The 21698-nt window shown below is 48.9% G+C and overlaps 3 protein-coding genes across 3 annotated transcripts; 2 read left to right on the top strand and 1 right to left on the bottom strand.

The window, feature by feature from the left end:
• The first annotated feature begins 6658 nt into the window (after positions 1-6658).
• Positions 6659-7991, top strand: LOC120661674 (protein SCARECROW 1-like). Its single transcript, XM_039940584.1, has one exon. It carries the CDS (start codon positions 7000-7002, stop codon positions 7660-7662), a length of 663 nt encoding a protein of 220 aa, XP_039796518.1. The 5' UTR covers positions 6659-6999; the 3' UTR covers positions 7663-7991.
• Positions 7992-9521: 1530 nt separating this feature from the next.
• Positions 9522-10292, bottom strand: LOC120661676 (dynein light chain 1, cytoplasmic-like). The gene is made up of 2 exons (XM_039940585.1): positions 10000-10292; positions 9522-9924 (listed from the first exon to the last, which is right to left on the bottom strand). The coding sequence occupies exons 1-2, from the start codon at positions 10135-10137 to the stop codon at positions 9733-9735; spliced, it is 330 nt and encodes a 109-aa protein (XP_039796519.1). The 5' UTR covers positions 10138-10292; the 3' UTR covers positions 9522-9732.
• An 8281-nt stretch (positions 10293-18573) lies between these two features.
• LOC120661673 (vacuolar protein 8-like) lies at positions 18574-20797 on the top strand. Its single transcript, XM_039940583.1, has 2 exons — positions 18574-20426; positions 20513-20797. The coding sequence occupies exons 1-2, from the start codon at positions 18757-18759 to the stop codon at positions 20619-20621; spliced, it is 1779 nt and encodes a 592-aa protein (XP_039796517.1). The 5' UTR covers positions 18574-18756; the 3' UTR covers positions 20622-20797.
• The last annotated feature ends 901 nt before the right edge of the window (positions 20798-21698 follow it).

Below are 21698 nucleotides of genomic sequence, written 5' to 3'. Positions count from 1 at the left end.
TGCTGCAAGTGTATGATCACTGTGTACTTGCGAGCACGCGAAGGTAAACTCTTTACAACTTGATGCATAATGCATTTGCACTCTTCACTAATTGATGCAGAATACATCTGTTTATATATGATATCATCCGTAGTAATCGTGTGAACCATGCGTGCATAGATGGCACTGTCTGAATTCTGAAGTCTGAAAAACTGGGCACTGCAGGCATGCAAGGCGTGTTGGTTTTTTCAGAGTCGCAGTCTGTCCAGATTTTTCGTTCGGTTTGTTGGAGTTGGGTGGTGAGTACTAGCTTCTTTCAGCTCAGCAGCCAGCCCTATCGCCGATTGGAGCGCCGGTTTGGCCCAGCCGCCCAGCCACAGAACCATTACAGAATGGGCCAAAATCCGGAGTTCTGAGGCTCGTTTTTTAGACAAAAGTTCTGTGGCTCGTTTATCTTTTGAACATTTGCGATTCTTTTACACCCTTTGCTGTCGCTAGTTTGCCACCATTATCTGGTGTGAAACAGCAACGAACGTATACTAATCTGCGTAGACAGTGAAGCTCTCCGATCCTGCGTACTCCCCTCCGTGGCAAAAGGAACACAACTCTCACTTCCTAATGAATCAAACAATACTATTTAATTTTTAAAACTATATAATTAAATTTATATAAAAACTAAAAATTACTCATTTATATTTCCAAGTAGATTTAGTATGAAAATATACTATACGAATACCTTGATGATAAAATTTGAAATTGTTTAACTCACGGAGAAATTTGAGTTGCATTTTTTTTTGGAACGGAGAGTGTAAGCGGGTAGCCGCATTGTGCAGCTGCGATTGCAATGATAGGCGGCACAGTGCCCCCGCCTTGATGTCATTTCACAGGACACAATTTGATGGTTCCGGGAACGCGGAAACGAGATCGCTCGCAACTGGCGAGGTAATCGATCAGCAGCCGCTCGTGCAATCATTCTTCGAGCTGCCCCGGACCCAAGTGTGGAGCACGGCGCTTTTACTACGGGCACCACCACGGCGATGGCCGCTACAGAAAATTTCATTCAGGAGGAGGGCAGCGCAACCGCCCCCGGACCCGGAGGAGAAGAGCCTGGCCCTCGGCCCGGCGTTCGTCCCACGCGTTTACACCGGCGACAAGACGCGCGCAGCTGTGCCAGGCTGCCAGCCAGCCTCCCGCCTCCGTGGCTGCCAACCGTGGAGCAGCCGGCAGAGGCGCGGCGCTGCGGCTCGGTGCGAAAAAGAGTGGGTGCCGGAATGAGGTGCGGGGCCCGCGCGGCATGTGTCTTTGGGGGTGAGGGGCACCAGGTCAGGGTGGTCGACTTCTGACGCCGGCCACAGCGCCCAACCCTCGAATTATTGTCCCGCCGGCCGGATCGGGCCACGCTGCTGGCTGCTAGCGTGCCAAAAAGCATGCCAACAGCGTGGCAGCCGGCGTCGGTTGATCGCAGAACGCCCGGGGGTCCAACGCCGGCGCGGTCCCGGGTCTCACGTGTGTCACTGACGGCCTCACGCTGGTTTTGCTGATCTGCTGTCTCTGATCTGTTGTCTAGTTTTGCTGAGGTGTACATAGTATTTGGTGTGTGCCGATAAAATAAACCTTAACACGTGTTGCAAACTTGCACAGTTGAAACGCTGGCCTAATGCTGTCCTAGGCAGCTTCTGTTACAGCGGGACTTGCTCTAGCAGGTGCTACCACTCAGTACTCATTAGCCAGCAATCCAATGAATAAGGTGGAGAGTACTGCTGGGAACCTTCAGTTACGGACTTCCAGATTTCCAGTGCTTCCCTCGGCACCTTTTTGACCCGGACGCACCGAACCTATAGCCTCGGCACGGCACCATCAGTTCACGTGCGGGCGCCCAGCCCTGCCTCCGGCATCATCATGGACAAGGGGCAGATCGCAATCTCTAGGTGCTGGACGCCCTACAAAAGCGATTTCATATCTCTGTCTGTACAATCGGACTCCAACCATGTCATTCCGCACAAGATTTTCTTTGCCGGTTCGATTACCATATGATAAAATCGAAAATCACTCGTGCTGGTTCGATTTCTATGGAGTTCGTATTGGCCCGGAGGACGGGAGGAGGCATTCCAGCAGTTCGTGGGTCAGCGGGCACGTTTTTCTCGCCGGGGGACATCTTGTTCCTGTGTGGTCGCGGCAGTGGTACATGCGGAGCTAGAAATGTCGGCAGATCATGAGGTTGGTGTACTGCATCTGCATGCAGTGTGGTGATCTGGTAAAATCACTACATCTTGAGTGATCATGACCCTCTTCATGTTCAGCAGGACTGTTGTTGAGATCAGGCACACCTCGTCTCCTTCCTCCTCTGGTAGTGTGTTTAAGTCTATTGCCATGGACAGTAGATGGATGAGAGGGGAATGGTTCAACTGAAAAGGCATCGAAAGGGTACCAGGCTTTATTCCCACATGTATAGAGAAATGGCGCTGGGTCAATAGTTTGAAATTTCAGTTTGCTTTTCACATTGGTAAAAATGGAGAGCAGGACTTGTTTTGGCGCCAGTGGTGTTTGCCGCCAAATGAAATGCATGTTTTGTTGGCCTCTTTGATTTGTTTAAGGCTGAAACACTGTACTGCATGTTTAAATGTGAAAAAGTGGGTATAACTCCTGATTGTGTAATGTACAAAATTTGATGTTGTGTGGCATGCATGCTTATTTCACGTCACGAATACAATATTAATTACATGTCCATTCAAATGCTGAGAAGTGATCCCTACTTAGGGGTGAGCATCTTCAACAGTTTGACAAATTGGTTCTCCATCATTGTTTTTTTGCAAAAATAAGAAAAATAGGTCTCCAACAATTTGCTATCTTCCTTTCCATCTTTTGGCAACTTGGCAAATGCAGCTGTTCAACGTGCAAATATGCGTTTGCGCGCTGGCTACCATCGCGCAAATTGCCTGCTGCTCCAGCTATATGCTGCTACTCCTACCGATTACATGTGCTGCTCGACATGCATTAATCATGGCCTGCTCTTGCTGCACGTTGCTGCTCCTGCAGATTAGGCTGCTGCTGATCCATGTCCCATCCTCGTCTCCTACTGCTGCTGATCCACGTCCCATCCTCGTCTCCTACTGCTGATCCATGTCCCATCCTTGTCTCCTGCTGCTGCTGATCCATTGCACACTCGTATATTATTTAAAAATATATTTGATTGAATACTCGAGGCATGAATCCTGGCCGGCGAAAGATGGATCAACAACAATTTGAAGCTTCTGTAAACGGCTGGGAAGAGATTTGGATGGAGGAGAGGGCTGGAACGGAGGAAGAGATGGCCGGCTGGGAGAAAGGGATCGCGCGTGAAAGAATGACGCGGCGGCGGTGGCTTCATGTGGAGAAGAACGCTTCGCGCAAAGCATTACAGAAACCGACCGGAATAAGTCTTGTGGTCCTTCTTTTTCATTTTGCTAAATCCAAAATAGCAAACTATTGGAGAGAGGCAGTTTTTTTACTTGGCATATAGTTTTGGAGTTTGCAAATCACAAAATTTGCCCAAGTAGAATTTGACAAACTTTAGAGATGCTCGGTCTTTTGCCAATTGCTAGTTCCTAGCTCCGTTTTATGGTTACACTTAATTAGATACGGAGGGAGATACTTATGGACGGAGGGCGACACTTAATTCGGGGACGGAGGGAGTACCCAGTACGCACGACGTCAGTTTGTTTGGACTCCGAGCACCCATAACATCGATGCACAGTCCTAGTTCGTCCCTTGTGCACGATTGAGAGCTACTTGCTGCCTTGCTCCTACTAACTCTGCATGATGCCGAGATATTCGCTCAGATCTTCAGGTCAGGCCTTCCGCACTAGTACTATATACAACTCTGGGGTGGGCACGTGTACGCCAGAAAAGAAAGGCAGAAACCGACTCACCCAGGGACCTTGTACGACGTCGGATCTCTCGGATTTGCAGTTTCCACGGGCTTCTGAACCTCAATCTCCTCAAAGCATCAGTCAGTTCCGTTCAGAAAACCATCAAGCGCCATTCAACCGAGAAGCTAGGCATCGGTTGAAGAGCAGTAATCTGGCGCCGGACAGTGCGGCACCAGGCCCCAGCGCAACCGACCCCGAGAACATGCCTCCGTCCGTCCTCCCTAGGCCGTCCCGTCCCTCCCCCTCCTGTCAAAGCCTTGTAGTCCAAGCGATCCTGCTAGCTGCCATTGGCCAGGATGCTTTTCCCGGTGGCCCGTGACGGCGACGCGTCCCGCCGAGAGCCGGCAAGGAGGTACCGTGCGCCGAGCCGAGCCGCGCCGCGCCGCGCGCGCTAGGGGTAGTAGTATCGGAAACGGCCGGGGCAGGGCCGTGCCGGAGGACGCTTTCGCTTGCCGTGGCCGGCTTTGTTGGTCTCGGCGCCCCGTCGATCGACAGGCCCGACAGAGGCCCGAGCCGAGCCACCAGCCGTGCCGGCGCGCCGTTTCCTGCGGTTCCCGTGTGCGGCGCCCCCATCATCACTGCGCTGCTGCCGAGAGGTCACAGGGCACGCCGGTTTGACCGGCACAGGTCTTCTTGGATCTCAGCTGTGACTGTGAAGACGAAAACACTACGAGCACATCGCTTATAACAAAAAAATAGTCGTGTCACTAGAACAATTACTATTTCGATATTCATTGTTGGATTTATAGTACTTGTCCAGTTGTCCTTAAATGATATAGCAGTGCTCATATAATTGGACTTGAGCTATCAATGGTGTAAACATTGTGCCATTTTACTATTTTTTTTTGTATCAAAACTCGTCGGATCATGATGCTAGAAATGATATATCCACATCCAAAATGGGACAAGTTGTATGCTATGAGCCTGAATATTTTAAATATGTGGTTAACATAATTTACAAAAATTGCATAAATATAATCCCCCACCCACCTCAAAAAAGGTACTAAATGTCTATTTAGACCTTTTATTTTCTAACAAATACACAAAAAGCTACTTCACAGAACCACATGTATTTCTAGTCTAACCTTTTTACTAGAAGTAACTAGCTTATCAACCCGTGCCCCCGCACGGGTTAATTAGAATTAATATAAAAGTAATACTTATAGCAAATAATTATAATTAGTATCTCACGCACTTTTTCATGTGTTAAATATGCTAACACATGTTATAAATACATATTTATCATTATCTTGTTGCAATAGATTTTAGTTTGCATCACATCTCCATGTATGTTTAAAATATATTTTGTTGAACCATTTATTTGTAAATTGATATTCTTATCACTTCCATTATATATGAATATATGGTGACACATGCGTAGTATTTTATATAAATAATAATACCAATAATATATTAATAATGTTATAATAGTAATTTACAATTTTATATTGATGCATATTTTTATTTATTATAAATATATAATTTAGATTCGGATTTTGGGGTTACTTTAACTTTTAATAATGACATAATTGGATAATTTATATGCAAATTTAGGGAGTTATTTGCATTATTTTTTATAATGGTAGGTGGGTAATTTACACGAAAAATTGGTGGTTACTTTAGATTTTTTTTATAATAGCAGAGGTGGGTAATTTAGATACTGTGCGGTAGGCGGGCTCTGCGCGGGTGCGGCTGCACTGTGTATCTTGGTAATACGCGATGCACAGTGGGTCCTGACAAAGGCTGCCCCGCGTGCTGTGGTGGCAGAGCACGCCTCAACTACCAGCATTGAATGCGGTAGGCGGGCGAGTCTTCCAGCAGAAGGCTCGCGCTCGAACCCGTTCCTCCGGGACACGTGGCGCCTCCGGACCCCCACGCAGTATGGGAGGTCCGGATGGACGCAGGAGGTCCCGGACCCCTACGGGGGTCCGAGGCCTCGACTGTCAGCTCGGAGCTTCCCTTCCTTAGGGACACGTGGCGTCTCCGGACCCATCCCCAGACAGGGAACAGGTCCGGGGCCGTTGGTCTGGTGAGGAAAGGGCCTGACCCGTGGGGCCTGACTGATCCGTCCTTTACGCGTAGTTACGGATAACTACACGGGTCCTGCCCTGCTGCAGTAGGAGTGGGTATCCCTGCTACAGGGTGCTGACAGATACATGTTGGATAATTTATATGCAAATTTAGGGGTTATTTGTATTATTTTTTATAATGGCAGTTGGGTAATTTACATAAAAATTAGGGGGTTACTTTAGATTTTTTTTTATAATGGCAGAGGTGGGTAATTTAGATATATATTTGAGGGGTTATTTTAATTCATAATGGCAGAGGTGGATAATTTATTAGGAAAGATAACATATCTAATGACTATTATAATTAGAGCTGATTGATGGCCGGATGTTTTCTAATTTTTTGTGATAATTTTTATGATTTCTTTATTTTTTTAGAGTGTCCACCTACGATCCTAGGTGGTTTCATGTGTAGGCATGAAAAAAGCCTCCAATTAGTAATAGTAAGATTATAATATCATACGGAAGAACATGTATTTTTTTAAAAAAACTGAAGAATAGGTATATTTTTTGGTAATGAATAATGATAGAAGTGCTTTTAATGTTTCCAATATTTCCAAATTAAAACATTTAACTTTAGCAAAGATTATGGACTTAGATATGTGATAGGAGGAATATCATTATTCAATTCGATATTTGAAAACTTTTAACTACTTGTCTACTTAGTTCTTGCATGCTAGGTTACACAAAGGCAGGCATGCTCCTTCAAATTATACTATGCGATACAACTTGTGCGAGCACGAAAAACACCCAAAGAAATACTCCAGCTCGCAAATGTACGATGATGTCCAAGCAGTAGCACATAAAAGTCATTCCCAGTTTTAACTCGGCACGGTTTGGCCGTGCTGAGCCCCGACTATCTAACCTGTTGTCCCCTGTCCTCTCCCTGGCGTACTTGCAATTGCAAGAGAAAAGAGGTCTCTCCTGCGAAACCGTGCCGGAGCCTTGCGGCAAATCTCCTCTGCTTGTCCGCTTCCCCTTGTATATAAAAACCGCCGCGCTTGGCGGGTGCCGCCGCTTTAACTGCCCACTTCGTCCCGCCATAAATGGCCACTTCCGCTCCCGCCCCGTCCTCCTCCCCGCCGCCGCCGGCGCAAGAGGTCCCCGCAGGCGGCGACCGGCGGCAGCCCCACCACCACCACCCGCTCCTCGCCGCCGCGGCCGCGGCGTCCCTCCTCGCCGTGCTCTACCTCCCCCGGCCGCTGCTGCTGTTCGTGCTCTCCCCCGCCTCGCTATCCTCCCTGCTCCTCCTCCTCTCCCTCCTCCGCCTCGGCTCCGTGCCGCCGCCGCCGCCGCCATCGGCGGCCACCGCTCCTGTAGACCCTCCTCCTACGTCGTCGCCGCCGCTGCCAGAGGAGGAGGAGGAGGAACAGCAGCAGCAGCAGCAGCTTCACGAGGCCGCGCACCCGCCGCCGCCGCCGGAGCGGGAGCTCGTGTTCCCGGCGGAGGCCCTCGAGTTCGCGTCGTGGGCGGCCAAGGGGCGGGCCCTGGAGGTGATCCACGAGGAGTTCGAGGCGGAGTGGGGGCGGCCGGAGGAGATGGGCCTGTCCTGGGCCTCCGACTCCGACCTCGACTCCGACTCAGGCTCGGACAGCGGCGGCAGCGACGACGACGGCGCCGGCGGCGGGGGCGAGGGGGAGGACGGGATGATCGAGATCTTGCTGGAGGAGGACAGCCTCATCGAGATCGACATCTCCAGGTGCCGGTGACGGGATCGGCTCATCGACTGTCCCGGACGCGACACACACACGTCTGCCTCCTCCTTTTTACTTGGGGATTAATTTCTTCTTAGTTCTTTCATTCCACGGGCTTTTTAACAAAACTTTTGCTGATCAGGCGTGTGGCATTTCCAGTTCTTTGAGTGCGTTTATCTAGATGGCTTGCCGCAATGTACATATAGGATGGTGAGGAGATAATGAGTGAGGAGATACTGAGTGAGAAGCTTTGCTGCTTTCCCTTTTTCTCAAACGGATTGCTTTGCTTATTTGAGAAGATCTTGATGATGATAACTTATTCAGATCCCACAGTTCTTCCGGTCCTTTTTAATGCACCCCGCGAAAGATTGACTGATCGAGCATCACGAGCTCTTGTGATTTCTGAGCGGTATCGATGCGCATTGAAAGATTGGCAGGCATCCTGAATTCCTTGTGGCCTTTATGCTCCACTGGCACGCGCTGTTCTGCTGCATCGTGCGTGGACGCCATCAGTGGCTGGACTGTGCTCGAATCGCCAAGCTTTTTGTTGCGGGTGTCCAGTGCCTTGGCGACGCCGCTTGGATCTGGATTCCTTGTCGTCAGTGGTAGTACTCTCCTGTTCGGTGGTTGGCCTCCATCAGCTTTTTTTAAAAAATTTCTGTCACAAAAAGAATTTTACCATTTAAAAATATTAAATAAAATTTATTTATAAAATCTTTTTGACAGATGGGTGCTAATTTACGAGACGAATCTAATGAGCCTAATTAATCCATAATTTGCTATAGTGATGCTATAGTAATCATCTACTAATTACGAATTAATATATACATCTTTAGATTTGTTTCGAAATTTAGCTCAGGACTATGCAGTTAGTTTATAATCAGATTTTATTTAATATTAATAAATATCAATATTCCCTTGAATGGGACATAATCCAAACAACAGACTTTGAGAGCAGAAGAACAATTGCGATCCTGATGTGATCTGATGCGCCAGTACGCACTGACCGAATGCCATCAGAGCCTGTCCGCTCCATTTCTCATCGCAGATTTAGGTGCTGCCGCCTGCGATCTCCTGCCGGATTAGCATTCGGTATCACCTAATTTCCCTGTCCGTCGCTCAAATGCTTGAACCTGTCGGTCTCCAGTGCACTTTCAGGCTGCATGATGTTCAGAGTTCTGAACATCAAATCGTTTGTGGCAACCGAGCTGGCCGTAGAAGATATTTAGGCACTCTCCCTGTCATGTGCCACGTGAACGGACTGCTCCCATTCCATAAACATGATTTGGACGGCAGCCATTAAGGTACAATGTTCTGGCAGCATATCCGAACTTTAATTTTTCCTGCACTTGGATATCTTGACATCTTGTTTACAGCTAACTCTGCTGGTGTGGTGTCTACGAGCACGACATCTGCGAGCTTGTTGTTGTTTTTTTGACACCTAATATCTGCATTTTTGACAAGTAAATGATTTATAAACGTTAGAACGATGTGTGCAAAAAGTGGTGAAAAAAAGTGGGATCGATAGTGTCATTGAATTGGCTAGCTTAGCCCCAATAGGATGTTGGGTGATCTGGCTGGTGTTCAGGTCAGGTCACTTTTCAGTGACTTTAGTTGGAACCGAAAGAGCATGTCATGGGCCTATGTGGTTCAGAGACAGGGCCCAACGCTCGTCCAACTTTGTGTTGTCTCCCAGCTCAGGTTTTGGCCCATGTGCTGTGTTCGGATTCTTCGGAGGAAAAGGGATTGAAAGGGACTGATACGCAGTAGCCCATAGTCCACAGCGTCTAGTGGGGCCCGAATCTGAACTCTGAACTGAACTGAAGGACCCGGAGTGGTGTGTGATTAGACAAAAGCCCCACTAGACGCTGGCGAAAATGAAAATGCATGTGAATTTCCACTGCGTATTTGCCATCACTTTCTTCTAGTTTACCCAGCAGACATGCCGCGAGAACAAGGATTTTTAGTTTTTTTAACCAAGTAAGGACTTGCATGTTTGATCACTACACTATCATCCCCTTCGAGTGACACCACAAGTCCACAATAAGTGATCATAACATTCCCTCACGCCTCTGACAGCAGCCTTCACCGCGCCGTGAGCCGCGCCTTCTCACCGGCGGCACCGTGAGGAGCCGCGCCGTCGCCGCCGTTGAACAGCAGGACGGCCAGGTTGCCGATGCCAAAGTAGATGAAGCAGCCGGAGTGGTGCGTCACGAAGGACCCGAAGTCGGTGCCCACGATGCACTGCCAGCCGGGCCCGTACGACCGGTCGAACTCCTGCCGGCACGATGTTCAGTTCTGAAAACATGTTCAGCATTCACTGCAAGAGCTAACCAAAAGTCAGCAACCGACCTTCTTGATGAACCGGGCGATCTCGGTGGAGTCGACGGCCTCGAAGTTGTCCAGCGCCTTCCCGGCCAGCCGCAGCGCCTCCTGCTGCATCGCCTGCAGCATGTCCGTGTCCCCGATCACCGCCCGGCTCTCCAGCATCCTCGCTCGCCGCCGCCTTTGCCCTACGCCACGAATTGAGGCCGGCTAGCCGAGAGGAAGAGGGAGCAGATTGCCTATGCGAGTGATGCAGCGAATGTTCAGTTCGTCAGGCTATATATAGCCAGTACCATACGGAGCGCCGAGCGCCCTCCCGCGTGCGAGATTGAGGCCGGATCCGGAGCGATGGAATGGCGCTGGCGGGGTGCTAGACAAGTGGCGCCGCTGTGGCCGCGCCTCGGCGTTCGTGGCTTGGCTAGCGGCGGAGGTATGAAAGCATCCGCCGTCCGCCGCGCGTCGAACGCCGGCCACGGAAGAGGTTGTGGAGGACCCAGCTCCAGGTTGCTGGGATAGGGAGAACGCTCAAGGCTCGTGGACGACACTTTCGTCCGGCTTTGCCTGCACATTCGCGCCACAGGTTCTGGGATGGGCCGTTTGCCAATTCGCCGGCGTTGCTACAGCCTGGATCTCGAGACTGAATACAACTACTGCTCAAAAAAGAAAAAGAAAAGAAGCACTCCAGCAGAATCTGGAGGTGTTGCATGACTGAAACCCGAATCAGAAAAGTTGAACAGATAGTATTTGGAGCTTTTTGGATGTGATGAAAATGAAGGAGTTGTGGCCGAGTCATGTTCATAGAGAGCTGTGGCCCATTAGAACCACCGGAGGTGCGTGTCGCGATGCGGCGTCATTTTCAGATCGAAGTTTTGCAGAGTTTACGATGAAGAGGGTGTTTAGTTGGTGAAAAAGTTTGGATTTAGCTACTGTAGCACAATTCGTTGTTATATGATAATTAATATCCAATTATGTATTAATTAGTATCATTAGATTCATCTCGTATGAATCAGTTAGACTATGTAATTAGTTATTTTTTTCAACTGCATTTAATACTCTATGTATGTGTCCGAAATTTCGATATGACAAGTATTGCGCAAACTTTTTTGGGAACTAAACGCAACCAAAATTGGTCAGTAGAAGTGAAGTTAATCAACCTCACAAAATTTGTCTGGGTATCAACTAGTAACTAACTACATTAATCCTGTAGATGGATTTTGGCACTGACATGTACATGTTTTTTTGAAAAAGGAAGTTATATTGATCTTAGACAATTACATCAAGATGATACAATCATACTAAGATCCAACCCGGCCTCTGCATAACTAGGATGCACACAGCCTATAGAGTAAAAGAAACAAAACAACGACATGACAAAAAATCATACCGTAGCAAACTACAACATACAACTTCATCTTTAACTCCTTGCCTCCTTCATTACCATAGTAACGCCTGGACTTCGAATAAAACTCCCAAGACAATGCCACCAAAGTGGAAACGGTACGCGCACGCACCGCCATTGCCCAACTAATTAAGACCAGATCATAAGTTTTCACCCTAGAGAGCAATTCTTCGGAATCCAAACAATGCCTTCAGCAAGGCCATTGCAAGGTACAACCAACTAAGGTCAGACATTGGAATTTCTTCCTGGCACCGAAGAATTAGTACCGAACAAGTACCACATAGGTAAAGTCACCTGGTGCTGCTCCCCCTTCTTACCAAGCCAATGCTACCAAACAAACCAGACTTGGCCCACTTCAAACAGCCACAAACTCCAAAGTTAGCAAACCATCTGTAGCCGAGTCATGTTCATATAGGGTTGTGGCCCATTAGAACCAGCGGAGGCGCGTGTCGCAATGCGGCGTCATTTTCAGATCGAAGTTTTACAGAGTTTACAATGAAATTGGTCAGTAGAAGTGAAGTTAATCAATCTCACAAAATTTGTCCGCGTATCAACTAGTAACTAACTACATTAGTATGGGGTTGGCTATTTTACGGTCGACCGTACGGAAGGGTCGGTCCGTACGGTCGACTTTCAGACATCTTTTTTTTCTATTTTTAGTAACTTTTTTGTTGAGGAAAAAAAGTTCAGAAATTTTTTTGGAGAGACATATAATTTTTCAAGTGAAAATTTAATGAGGTTGAAAAAATTTCAAGAAAAGTTTTGGTAAAAATAAAAAAAAGTTTTACGAGAAAAAATTTCACAAAGAGAAATTTATGAAATAAACTGAAAAATTGAAGGAAAAAATTGTACATCCAAAAATAAAAAGAAAACTCGGGTAATTTTTTTTGTTAAATTTTGTATGAAAAAAAGAAAAAGTGAAAAAAAAGACTATCGGCGGCGACGGCGCCGCAGACCCGCTGCCCGCTTGGCCTCCACTCGCCGCCGCCGCCGCCCCCGACCCGCCGCACCACCTCTCCATTGCCAGCCCACCGCGCCGCTCCCCCAGCCGGAGCTCGCCGCCGGCGTCGGGGATCCCCGCCGTGCCGTGCCGCGCTTGTCCGCAGCTCCGCGCCACCTAACCGCCGCTGCCGCGCTGGATTCGGGAGGAATGGGAAGAGGCTCCAGTGGCTGGATCTGGGAGGGATAGGAAGATGGAGGAGCAAAGGGGGGAGAAGAAGGAAAATAGGAAGATGAAGGAGTGGATCGACCGTAAATTACAAAACTTGCGGTCAACCGCAGACTCAACATTGGGCATTAGTACTGTACATGGATTTTGGCACTGACTTGTACATGAGAAAGGTGTGTCATCAATCTGCCTGCAGGTGTTGGTTAGTGTCGCGCACAGGAACTCTTCAGATAGTTCCTGCACTTCTGCGTTATGTCCTTGTTTATCTGTTTTGTTTGTGATACGCTCTTCATGTATCGGCACTCTAGTCTTGTCTTACATTGGCCTGGCATTGTTTTTTTTTTTGTGGGTTCAACATCTGAATGCAACTTTTTAAAGACAGTTTTTAATGTAATATAGGAGTATTTCTTAGTAGTTGCTTTATTCACCAATCCCTATAATTGTTCTTGCCTTCGACCATTTGTCTTTCTCGACTGCATATATTAAATGGGTCATGTGTCGGAACTGCAGCAGAGCATGTGGAGTGGGTCGGGTATAGCAACTTACTATTCATTTTCCTTTTACCAAACAAGACCACTTCTTTATGCCCCAGCACTTGATTGAACACATCGATCTCTATGAAGTACTGAAGAAATGGGTAAGATGACCAAAGATTCTAAACTTGTTTCCTGCTTACATTCTACGGTAACATATCTTGGATCCCAAAGATTCAGTACAGTTTATATTTTATAAACTGGATCTTGGATTGTTCTACAATCCTGCTTCATGATCCGGCAGGCTGTGTCAGTGGTAAACAAACACTGCTGCATTAAACTAATTAAATTCAGCAGTAAATTAGTGAAACAAAAAGTTTGTCATAGGAGAACATGAGACATGGTTCATTGTATCACGAATTCCATAACAATTTAAGGCAACTAATTAAGGGATGCATGCATGACAAATTGATGGTTGGTGGTGTTGTGCTTTCAGTAGGCGAATGTAGCAAAAGCTCTCCATAAGGTTCCCAATAATATATCTTTTCAAAAAAAACTTTCCCAATAATATTTTTGCTAAACTTCAGCAGTACAGCACTACTTCAAGCAACTGCTGTAGTGCTCTGCATCTATTGGCTTGTCTCTTTAAAGCTCGAGAAGCAGCTATTCCACCACATGATCTTGGATGGCAAAGCAAAGCAAGGTCCTGATTGGGTACATCTTTGTTCTACTTTGGATTACATGCCTTCCGTCTAAATTACCTACACTTCAGGATAATCTTGTCTAGTGATGAGCTAGATTGGATCATATGCCACTAACTGTCAAGTTTGATTCTGTCCCTTCTAATCATGTCTGTTTCAGCATTAACTGCACTAGTCATCCAGAAACGTTTATTGGTCCTTTTTTACATAAGAAAAAGAATAAACATTTCTTGCAGAGACGTGACAAAATCCTCGAGCCACTCAAAGCACCTAGAGAATCAGCACGCCCTAGGATTGACAATTAGCAGCCAAATCTTCTGCGATAATATGAGTCAATGCATAAACATTGCAGCAAAAGATAGGTGTTGGCTTGCAAACTTTTTTCTTCTCAAGAAAGTGGAGCTGGCTTTTCCTGGCCATGGGGAAATAGAAGCTTTACTACTATATCATCCTCCTATGGGCTATAGCACATGTACTTTGTCACCCACAACCACTTTCCATGGGACCAAAACTTTGGGAGCGCTTTGCGAGCCACTGCCCATGATGATCTTGAAGAGCAATCATGGGTCCAGATCAGAGATCTGTTCCTTTTCCAGGATCTTGTATTACCAATTGATTGAGTTTGTTCAGAGAACAATGGCATTGTAAGGAGATGGTCCAAGATTTCTGAAGGAACTAACTAGTAACTACTGGAGATGAGTGATATATAATCAGCCACAATATATCTGATGGCTCTGTAGTGACTTTGCCTGCATTTTTTTTCTATGGAGGAGATGGTCTCTTATCCTGCTGGGTACTGATTCCAGACAGTAGATGATTATTCCAGCCATGCAGACATTTATTGATTTAATCAGTGATATATATTGGTAGAGTAGCAGCAACCCATCAACAGTTCCCACCCACATGTGCTTTGCCCCAGCTCCCATGCAGGCATGGGCTCACACAATCCATCCAGAGACAATAATCTCCAATGCAGCATGCAGCCATACACGGCAAAATCATCCTGAATTTTTCTCATCTCTGTTGCCTGATGGAACGTTCACGAATCACAAGCATGTTCCCATTCTGTACTGTATCGACGTATCGTTACCACGGCAAACTCGGCAATACAGCATCACAGACCACACCGCAGTAACAAACCGGTAGCTGAGAGCAGGCAGCCGGTGCCTGTTTGCCTCTCGCTCTCACATTACCAACGGCCGAGTATTCTGCAGATCTCCAGGAAGGGGAAATCGGGTGCCCTTTTCTTGTCATGAGGGCAACAAGACTCTTGTGTGATCCTTCCTTGCCATGCAGAGCTTTTTATGCATCTTTTGTTGTGCTCCTTTCGCCCTTTGTTCCTTCACATCCACACCAGCTAAAAAGCGAGGCTGTCTCGTGAGGGACGACGGCCAGCCATTGTTGCCCCGTGGGATGGAGCCATGGAGGTGCAGGTGCAGCCAAATCAAGGAAGGGCTCACATGGGGGAAGAAGCGCCAGTGGATGGACAAGGCTGGGCTAGCTGAAATGGACTCTTTCCTAGGCGATGAGGAGATTGGCAGTTCTAGAGCACTATTATGTATTTATGTAGTAGATTACATGGCAGAATTGCATGGCAGTATGGCACAATGAGGCAGGCACACACAGAATGCACCCGTGTATGCGCTGTTGTCCAGTCGCGCGCGTTCCTCGGCGTTGAGTGGATGCTTCAGTGTCAGTGCTTCATGATTCCCTCGGCTGCAGGCTGCAGCTGGCTGCTAGGTGCCTGGATGGACTTGACAGATTTTGATCGCTTTGCCAATTGCCATGATGCCGTCGATCGATGGTAACTGGTGCTCGATGCTGCCTGTATGTGGAAATGTACGACAATACAAGCCAAACGATCAACGCTATTGTGATTCACTTTTAACTCTGAGAGCACTTTGATGCCGCTGACGTAATAATCATGCTTATAGTACCGTAACCATTTGTTTTTTATTATATAAGCAGCGTTCCATATCTTATTATGTTTACATGTACCATGTCACATATCTTTTTAAACAATGATGTTATAGTTTTTGGTAAAATAGATATTTTATTTTAAATGTGCCCAGTGGGTCAATTCATCCATACCATAAACTATCTGATCGGCTAATTTAGTCCCTTAACTTTCATTTTTGGTTCAAACCTGGCCTTGTGCTGGTGCAGCTCTCCAAAGTGGAATGAAACTAATAGAAAGTGTCATTTTTGCCCTTGGTTTCCTCTTCCCCTTAATTTCTTAGAAACGCTAACCCAGACTACCCCACTCAAAATGCTAGAATTCAAAATTAGATATTAGATAGAATTCAAATTCTAAAACCGGTGGCCCAAGTTAGTCCATTGAATGGGGAATTATGAGTCCAAGTAAATTATATGACACATCAGTGGAAATTGAGGAAGTAGAAAAGACCAAAAGTAGAAGGGAGATTTCGTATTATTCTCATGCTAATATGGAGAGCCACGTCAGGACAAGAATGAGTTTGACCAAAAAATAAAAGGTAAAGAATTAAATTAGCCAATTTAAAAATTGAGAGACGAACTTGATCCTCAAAGCAAAGTTGAGGACCCAAACACCTATTTTACCATAGTGTTTTATTTACTTGAGATTTGTTTTCTTGGTATTGTATCTCATTGTATCAAAATTTGGTAGTTATAAGTTGGTATGACTTGTAAATAATCATTTTGTTTTTTTGGCGACATGTTCCATCTACTGCCAAAGTTAACTATTTTCGCTCTTTCGAGATATATCACCTTGAAAAGCAAAACAAAAACAGTGTTCGATAGAATGAAATAGCAGCTGCCATTTCTCCACCCTTTTAAACTTTGATAGCATGCCAAAATTACACAGCCCGTCTTGTTTGGAACACCTAGGACTGAACTTGAGTGCAGACTAAACATTAGCTAGGTAATTAAATTTTTGTCCATGTTTGTTTGGATCCATGGACTAAATTTTAGGTGGAACACACACGTAGAGATATAGAAATATCTTTTTTACCCTTGGGTTATCGTGCTGTCATGGCTACATGTGCATAGTGAGCGGTAGTTTCATCTTTTTGCAGTTCACAGATTGATTTTAGTCCAAATTAAGTGGATTTTAAGACCTAGGGACTAAACTTTAACCTGTTTGGATCACCTAGTGGACTAAACTTAATATATAAAGCTAATCCGCGGCATGGGGGATTATCCCTAGTCTAATCTGTAAAACCTCTAACGCTGCATCCGAGCTCACAGAGTACGCCTAGCATTTGGGCATGCCACGCGAACCTAGAATTAACAGCTAGCTGGGGCTGGCAGGCTCGAAGCTTTGGTCACTTGTGCGGTTGTGCCGCTATTCCATTCCCCTCGTCGTGCTCTTGCCGCTCCGCACCAAAGGTCGCCGATCCCCAGGGCGGGGATGGGGGGCCTCGCCGTCGCCTTCCCCCGAGAGCCCAGCCAGCGCATGCATCAACAGTCGCGCGCTCGTGCTGCGCCTGCTCCCCGGCTGGCCGGTAGGTCCACCGGCGGCCGCCCACTGCCGGGCCCACCCGCCTCCACCTCCATTCCATTAACTACCTTTCCTTGAAGACTCCTCCTCCCAAAGCGCCCCGCCGGCCGCCTCTTCCAGTTCAGCACCACCGTGCAGTTACAGTTATCACACTCCACGCACCGCTGGCCGCTGCTCCAGTCCTCCCTTCGCCTCACTCACCAGGCACAATTCTCTCAACTTGGTCCCACATCCGGTCTAACCTGTCAGCACAATCATCATCAAGCCCATCTCCTTCACCGCCGGCGGACCTTCCGCTTCCCCTTTTCCGTCTCTCTTCCTTCCTTTTTCCCTTCCCCGTCTTCCGGCCGATCTACTACCTTGCTCTTCTCCAGGTACCTTCCCTGCCAGGCTGCCACCATGATCCGATCTTCAAACTCACACTCTGAACCAGTGATTTTTGTCACATTTTGAAGCCTGGCTGGCATGTAGTAGTACTGGGTAGACAAACGCTGCTTGTGTCTTGATTTTCTTGTGAGAATAGAACTGGGAAAGTGGGAAGCATCTCCCACGGACAGCATCTCTTCTATGAAACATACTAGCTCAGCAGTAAACTTGCACGGAACTGAGAAATGGTAACAGTGCACATGAACTGAGATGGTAAACAATATACATGGACTCATCGTCGATGCGGCGCCGAATTAGGCCGCCACAATGTGGCGAGAAAATAAACTGCAAAGGCTGTGGCACACCGTAAATTTGTCAGTAACCAAGCAATGACCATATTTCGTGTGACGGCTACAACTGTGGCGTGGTAAATTAATCAAACACCTTGTTAACCAATAACCACCTTCCATCAAAGGCAGATCTTGAAATAGGAGGAAGACTTCGAAAAAAAAAGAGGAAGAAATTGGGGAACGAGATAGGAGAAGAACAATGGGCGTGGGCAAGTACTCCCTCCGTTCCAAAAAGAATGTAAATCTCGTTTCTTGAGGAGTCAAATAATTTCAATTTTGACCAAATTTATATAAAATAGTACTAATATATATATTACAACATAACTATCTTTAGATTAATCGTGTAATATATTTCTATACTATATCAATTCGGAGACACAAATGTCAGCAATTTTTTATATAAATTTAATCAAAATTAAAAGTGTTTAACTTCTTAAAAAACGAGATATACATTCTTTTTTGATCAAGAATACACTACCGGAGAAGAATCGAAGGAGGAGTGGGTCCCATATCCAAGTTGCCTCGTCGGGTGCCTGGAAGGAACCTTTGCCTGGCGATGCCTGCCTGGTGCCTGGACAGCGAGCACATGGGGCCCGCAGTGTACTGGTGGGCCAACTTCCATCCCACCTGCACGAAAAGTAAAGCTGCATCAGCGGTGAAAAAGCCACCGGCCAGACCCGGCACCTGTTGAAAACCCACTCCCTGCTCATCCCACCCCTCTTCTCTTCTTCGCTCGGCCACCACGATGCGTCGATGCTAGCGCGGCAGGAATCGAGGCGCATGTGAGACCTCGTCTGAGAAGAGCAGACGGATGCTGTCGAGCCAGTGACAGCTCTGGGCAGGAGGATGGAAGAAGCAGGGGAGGAAGAAGCGGCGGCGGCGGGGAGCCAGGAGGTGGAGGCGGAGGAGCAGGGGATGCTGGCGGATGCGCTGGACGCCATCGGCTCTTTGGTCTCTGCTTCCTTGTCCGCGACGCTGTTCCCGCTCAAGTGGCAGCTCATCAGGGACCGGCTCAACAGGCTCCACGCCGGCCTCGCCGACATCACCGCCGCCGGCGCCGATGAAGAGAACGGCGAGGGGAGGCGCGACGCGTTCGTGAGCCTCCTGCGGGACGTCGCGGCGACTGCCCGGGAGGCACTGGAGCTGGTGCCGCGGAGCCAGGGGCGGCACTACGGCGGCGGCAAGCTGCGGCTGCGCAGCGACCTCGACCTCCTGGCCGCCGCGCTCGACGCGCACGTGGCGCGGCTGGACGAGGTGTACGCGTCGGGGGCGCTCACGCGGGCGCGGGCGCTGGTGGTGCCGCGGCCCGGCGCCGGGGCCACCCGCGACGACGTGCGGTTCTACGTGCGCGACCTCTTCGCCAGGCTCCGGGTCGGCGGCGCCGATATGCGGAGGGAGGCCGCGGCCGCCCTCGCCGAGGTGATGCGCGACGACGAGAAGTGCGTGCGCGTCGTCGCCTCCGACGTCCCTGATGGCGTCGGCGTCCTCGTCGCGCTGCTCGAGTGCCCCGACGCGCGGGTCCAGGAGGAGGCCCTGGAGGCGGTCTCTGTGATCGCCGGGTCCGACGCGCACAGGGGAGACCTGGTCGTCGGCGGCGTCATCACGCCGGTGGTCCGGGTCCTCGACGCTGGCGCCAGCAGCGCGGGGGCCAAGGAGCGCGCGGCGCGGGTGCTCTGCAGGCTCACCGAGAACTCGGACAACGCCTGGGCCGTCGCCGCGCACGGCGGCGTCATGGCGCTGCTCAACGTCTGCACGGACCACGGCGGCGAGCTCGTGTGCGCGGCGTGCCGTGTGCTGCGGAGCCTCGCGGGAGTCGACGAGATCAGGAAGTACATGGTGGCCGACGCCGGGGCCGTGCCGGCGCTCGTGTCGCTCTCGCAGGGCGCCGCCACGGACGACGCGGCGCGAATCCAGTCGATGGAGCTCCTCGCCGCCATCGCCTCCGGGGAAGGATCCGCCAGGGAGGCCGTGATCCAGGAAGGCGCCGTCGAGTCCCTCGTCCGCGCGCTCGACCCGTCCTCCGCGACGCGCTCCTCCAAGGCGCGCGAGGTCGCCCTCCGCGCCATCGACGCGGTCTGCCTCTCGCCGCCCACCTCCACGGACCGGCTCCTCGCCGCCGGGTTCCTCGACCGCGTCCTCTCCCTGCTCCGCAACGGCGACATGACCCTGCAGCACTGCGCCCTCAAGGCTGCGCACCGCCTGTGCCAAGTGTCGGAGGAGATCAGGAAGGCGATGGGCGACGCCGGGTTCATGCCGGAGATGGTGAGCGTCCTCCGCGCGGCCAAGTCCCCGGAAACGCAGGAGATGGCGGCCGAGGCGCTCTGCGCCCTGGTGTCCGTGCACCGCAACCGGAAGCGGTTCGTCCAGGACGAGCGCAACGTGGCGCAGCTGCTGCAGCTGCTGGGCCCCGACGAGGAGAAGCCCACGCCGTCGAAGCGGTTCCTGCTGTCGACGCTGATGCACCTCACGGACAGCAGCTCCGGCCGGAGGAAGATCATGTCCTCGGAGCATGTCAGGTACAAACCACGACACCGATGAAGAGCTAGTCACCACATGCTGGTCGCATCGCAACGAATCCCTCACGGTCTGCTATCCATGGCAGGAATCTCGAGAAGCTTGCGGAGACTAATGTCCCGGACGCCAAACGGATCGTGAAGAAGCTTGGCGGGAGCAAGCTGAGGAGCATTTTCCATGGCATCTGGAGCCTGTAATCCTTGGCGACAAGAACTAGCTGTCACTTACCAGTACTGTACCTCTAGCTAACACACGAGTTCCTTGCATCTTTTGTTACTGTGAAGGAATCAAAGAATGAACCACCCGGTGATTTGTCACCCCATGTGTATATCACTCATCCATGTGAAATAAAAACTGCAAGTCCATTCAACAACGAATTCATCCATCCTTCCTTCCTCCCTTCCTTGCAGTAACTGCATCAGCATAAAAAATCACACATTTTTACCTGGGCATGGGATGATTTCCTGCCAGCCGCGAGCACATTCATCTCTGACACAAAGGAGGGCCGGCCTGGACTGTTTAGATACCCAAAAACCCCCGCAAAATCCAAATTTTCCATCATATCAAAATCACATCGAAACATTAAATATAGCAAATGACCCATGCATAGAGTACTAAATGTAGGTAAATAAAAAAACTAATTGCATAGTTTTGATGTACGTTGCGAGACGAATCTTTTGAGCCTAGTTAGATCATGGTAGGACAATATTTATCACAACCAAACGAAAAGTGCTACAGTGTGCTACAGTGTCCGATGTGACTTTTTCTCCCACCTTTTCCAGGTATCTAAACACAGCCAATATGTGATGGAAACCATTCGTCCAGTCCGTCAGCAGAATGGCACATCGATCTGAGCTTTCGCCAGCGCGGTAGGGTCGCCTTCGCTTTATGATCTTTCGCGGTACAATTCGGTAAAGTGCAGGTACTGCGTGCCGGCCGACGAGCTATGATCATGGGCTCTGAATATCGCAATAAGTCACCGTCTCTCTTCCTCGATCCATCCATGTGGGCATATTTATTGCTCGCAGAAGCTGTGGATCCATTGGCTTCTGCTCGTCTTCTCTGACGCACTCGATTCGGACCTCTGAAGATTGTACTCTCCAGTCAAACAAGGGCGACGAAATTATCTGACTGATACTGGAAGATGCTATAAATCTGTAACGGCGATGCGGAAGCACGTCCATTGAACAGTACACTGCTTTACGTGCAATACTGCTAGACCAGTACTGTATGACTGAATCTGAAACCAGGACCAGTGGAAACTTCCAGCGTCG

This window comes from Panicum virgatum, chromosome 2N, assembly GCF_016808335.1.
Source record: "Panicum virgatum strain AP13 chromosome 2N, P.virgatum_v5, whole genome shotgun sequence".
Taxonomy (NCBI): domain Eukaryota; kingdom Viridiplantae; phylum Streptophyta; class Magnoliopsida; order Poales; family Poaceae; genus Panicum; species Panicum virgatum.
The sequence above is the reverse complement of the archived record's forward strand: the minus strand, read 5'-3'. Positions and strand labels throughout refer to the sequence as shown.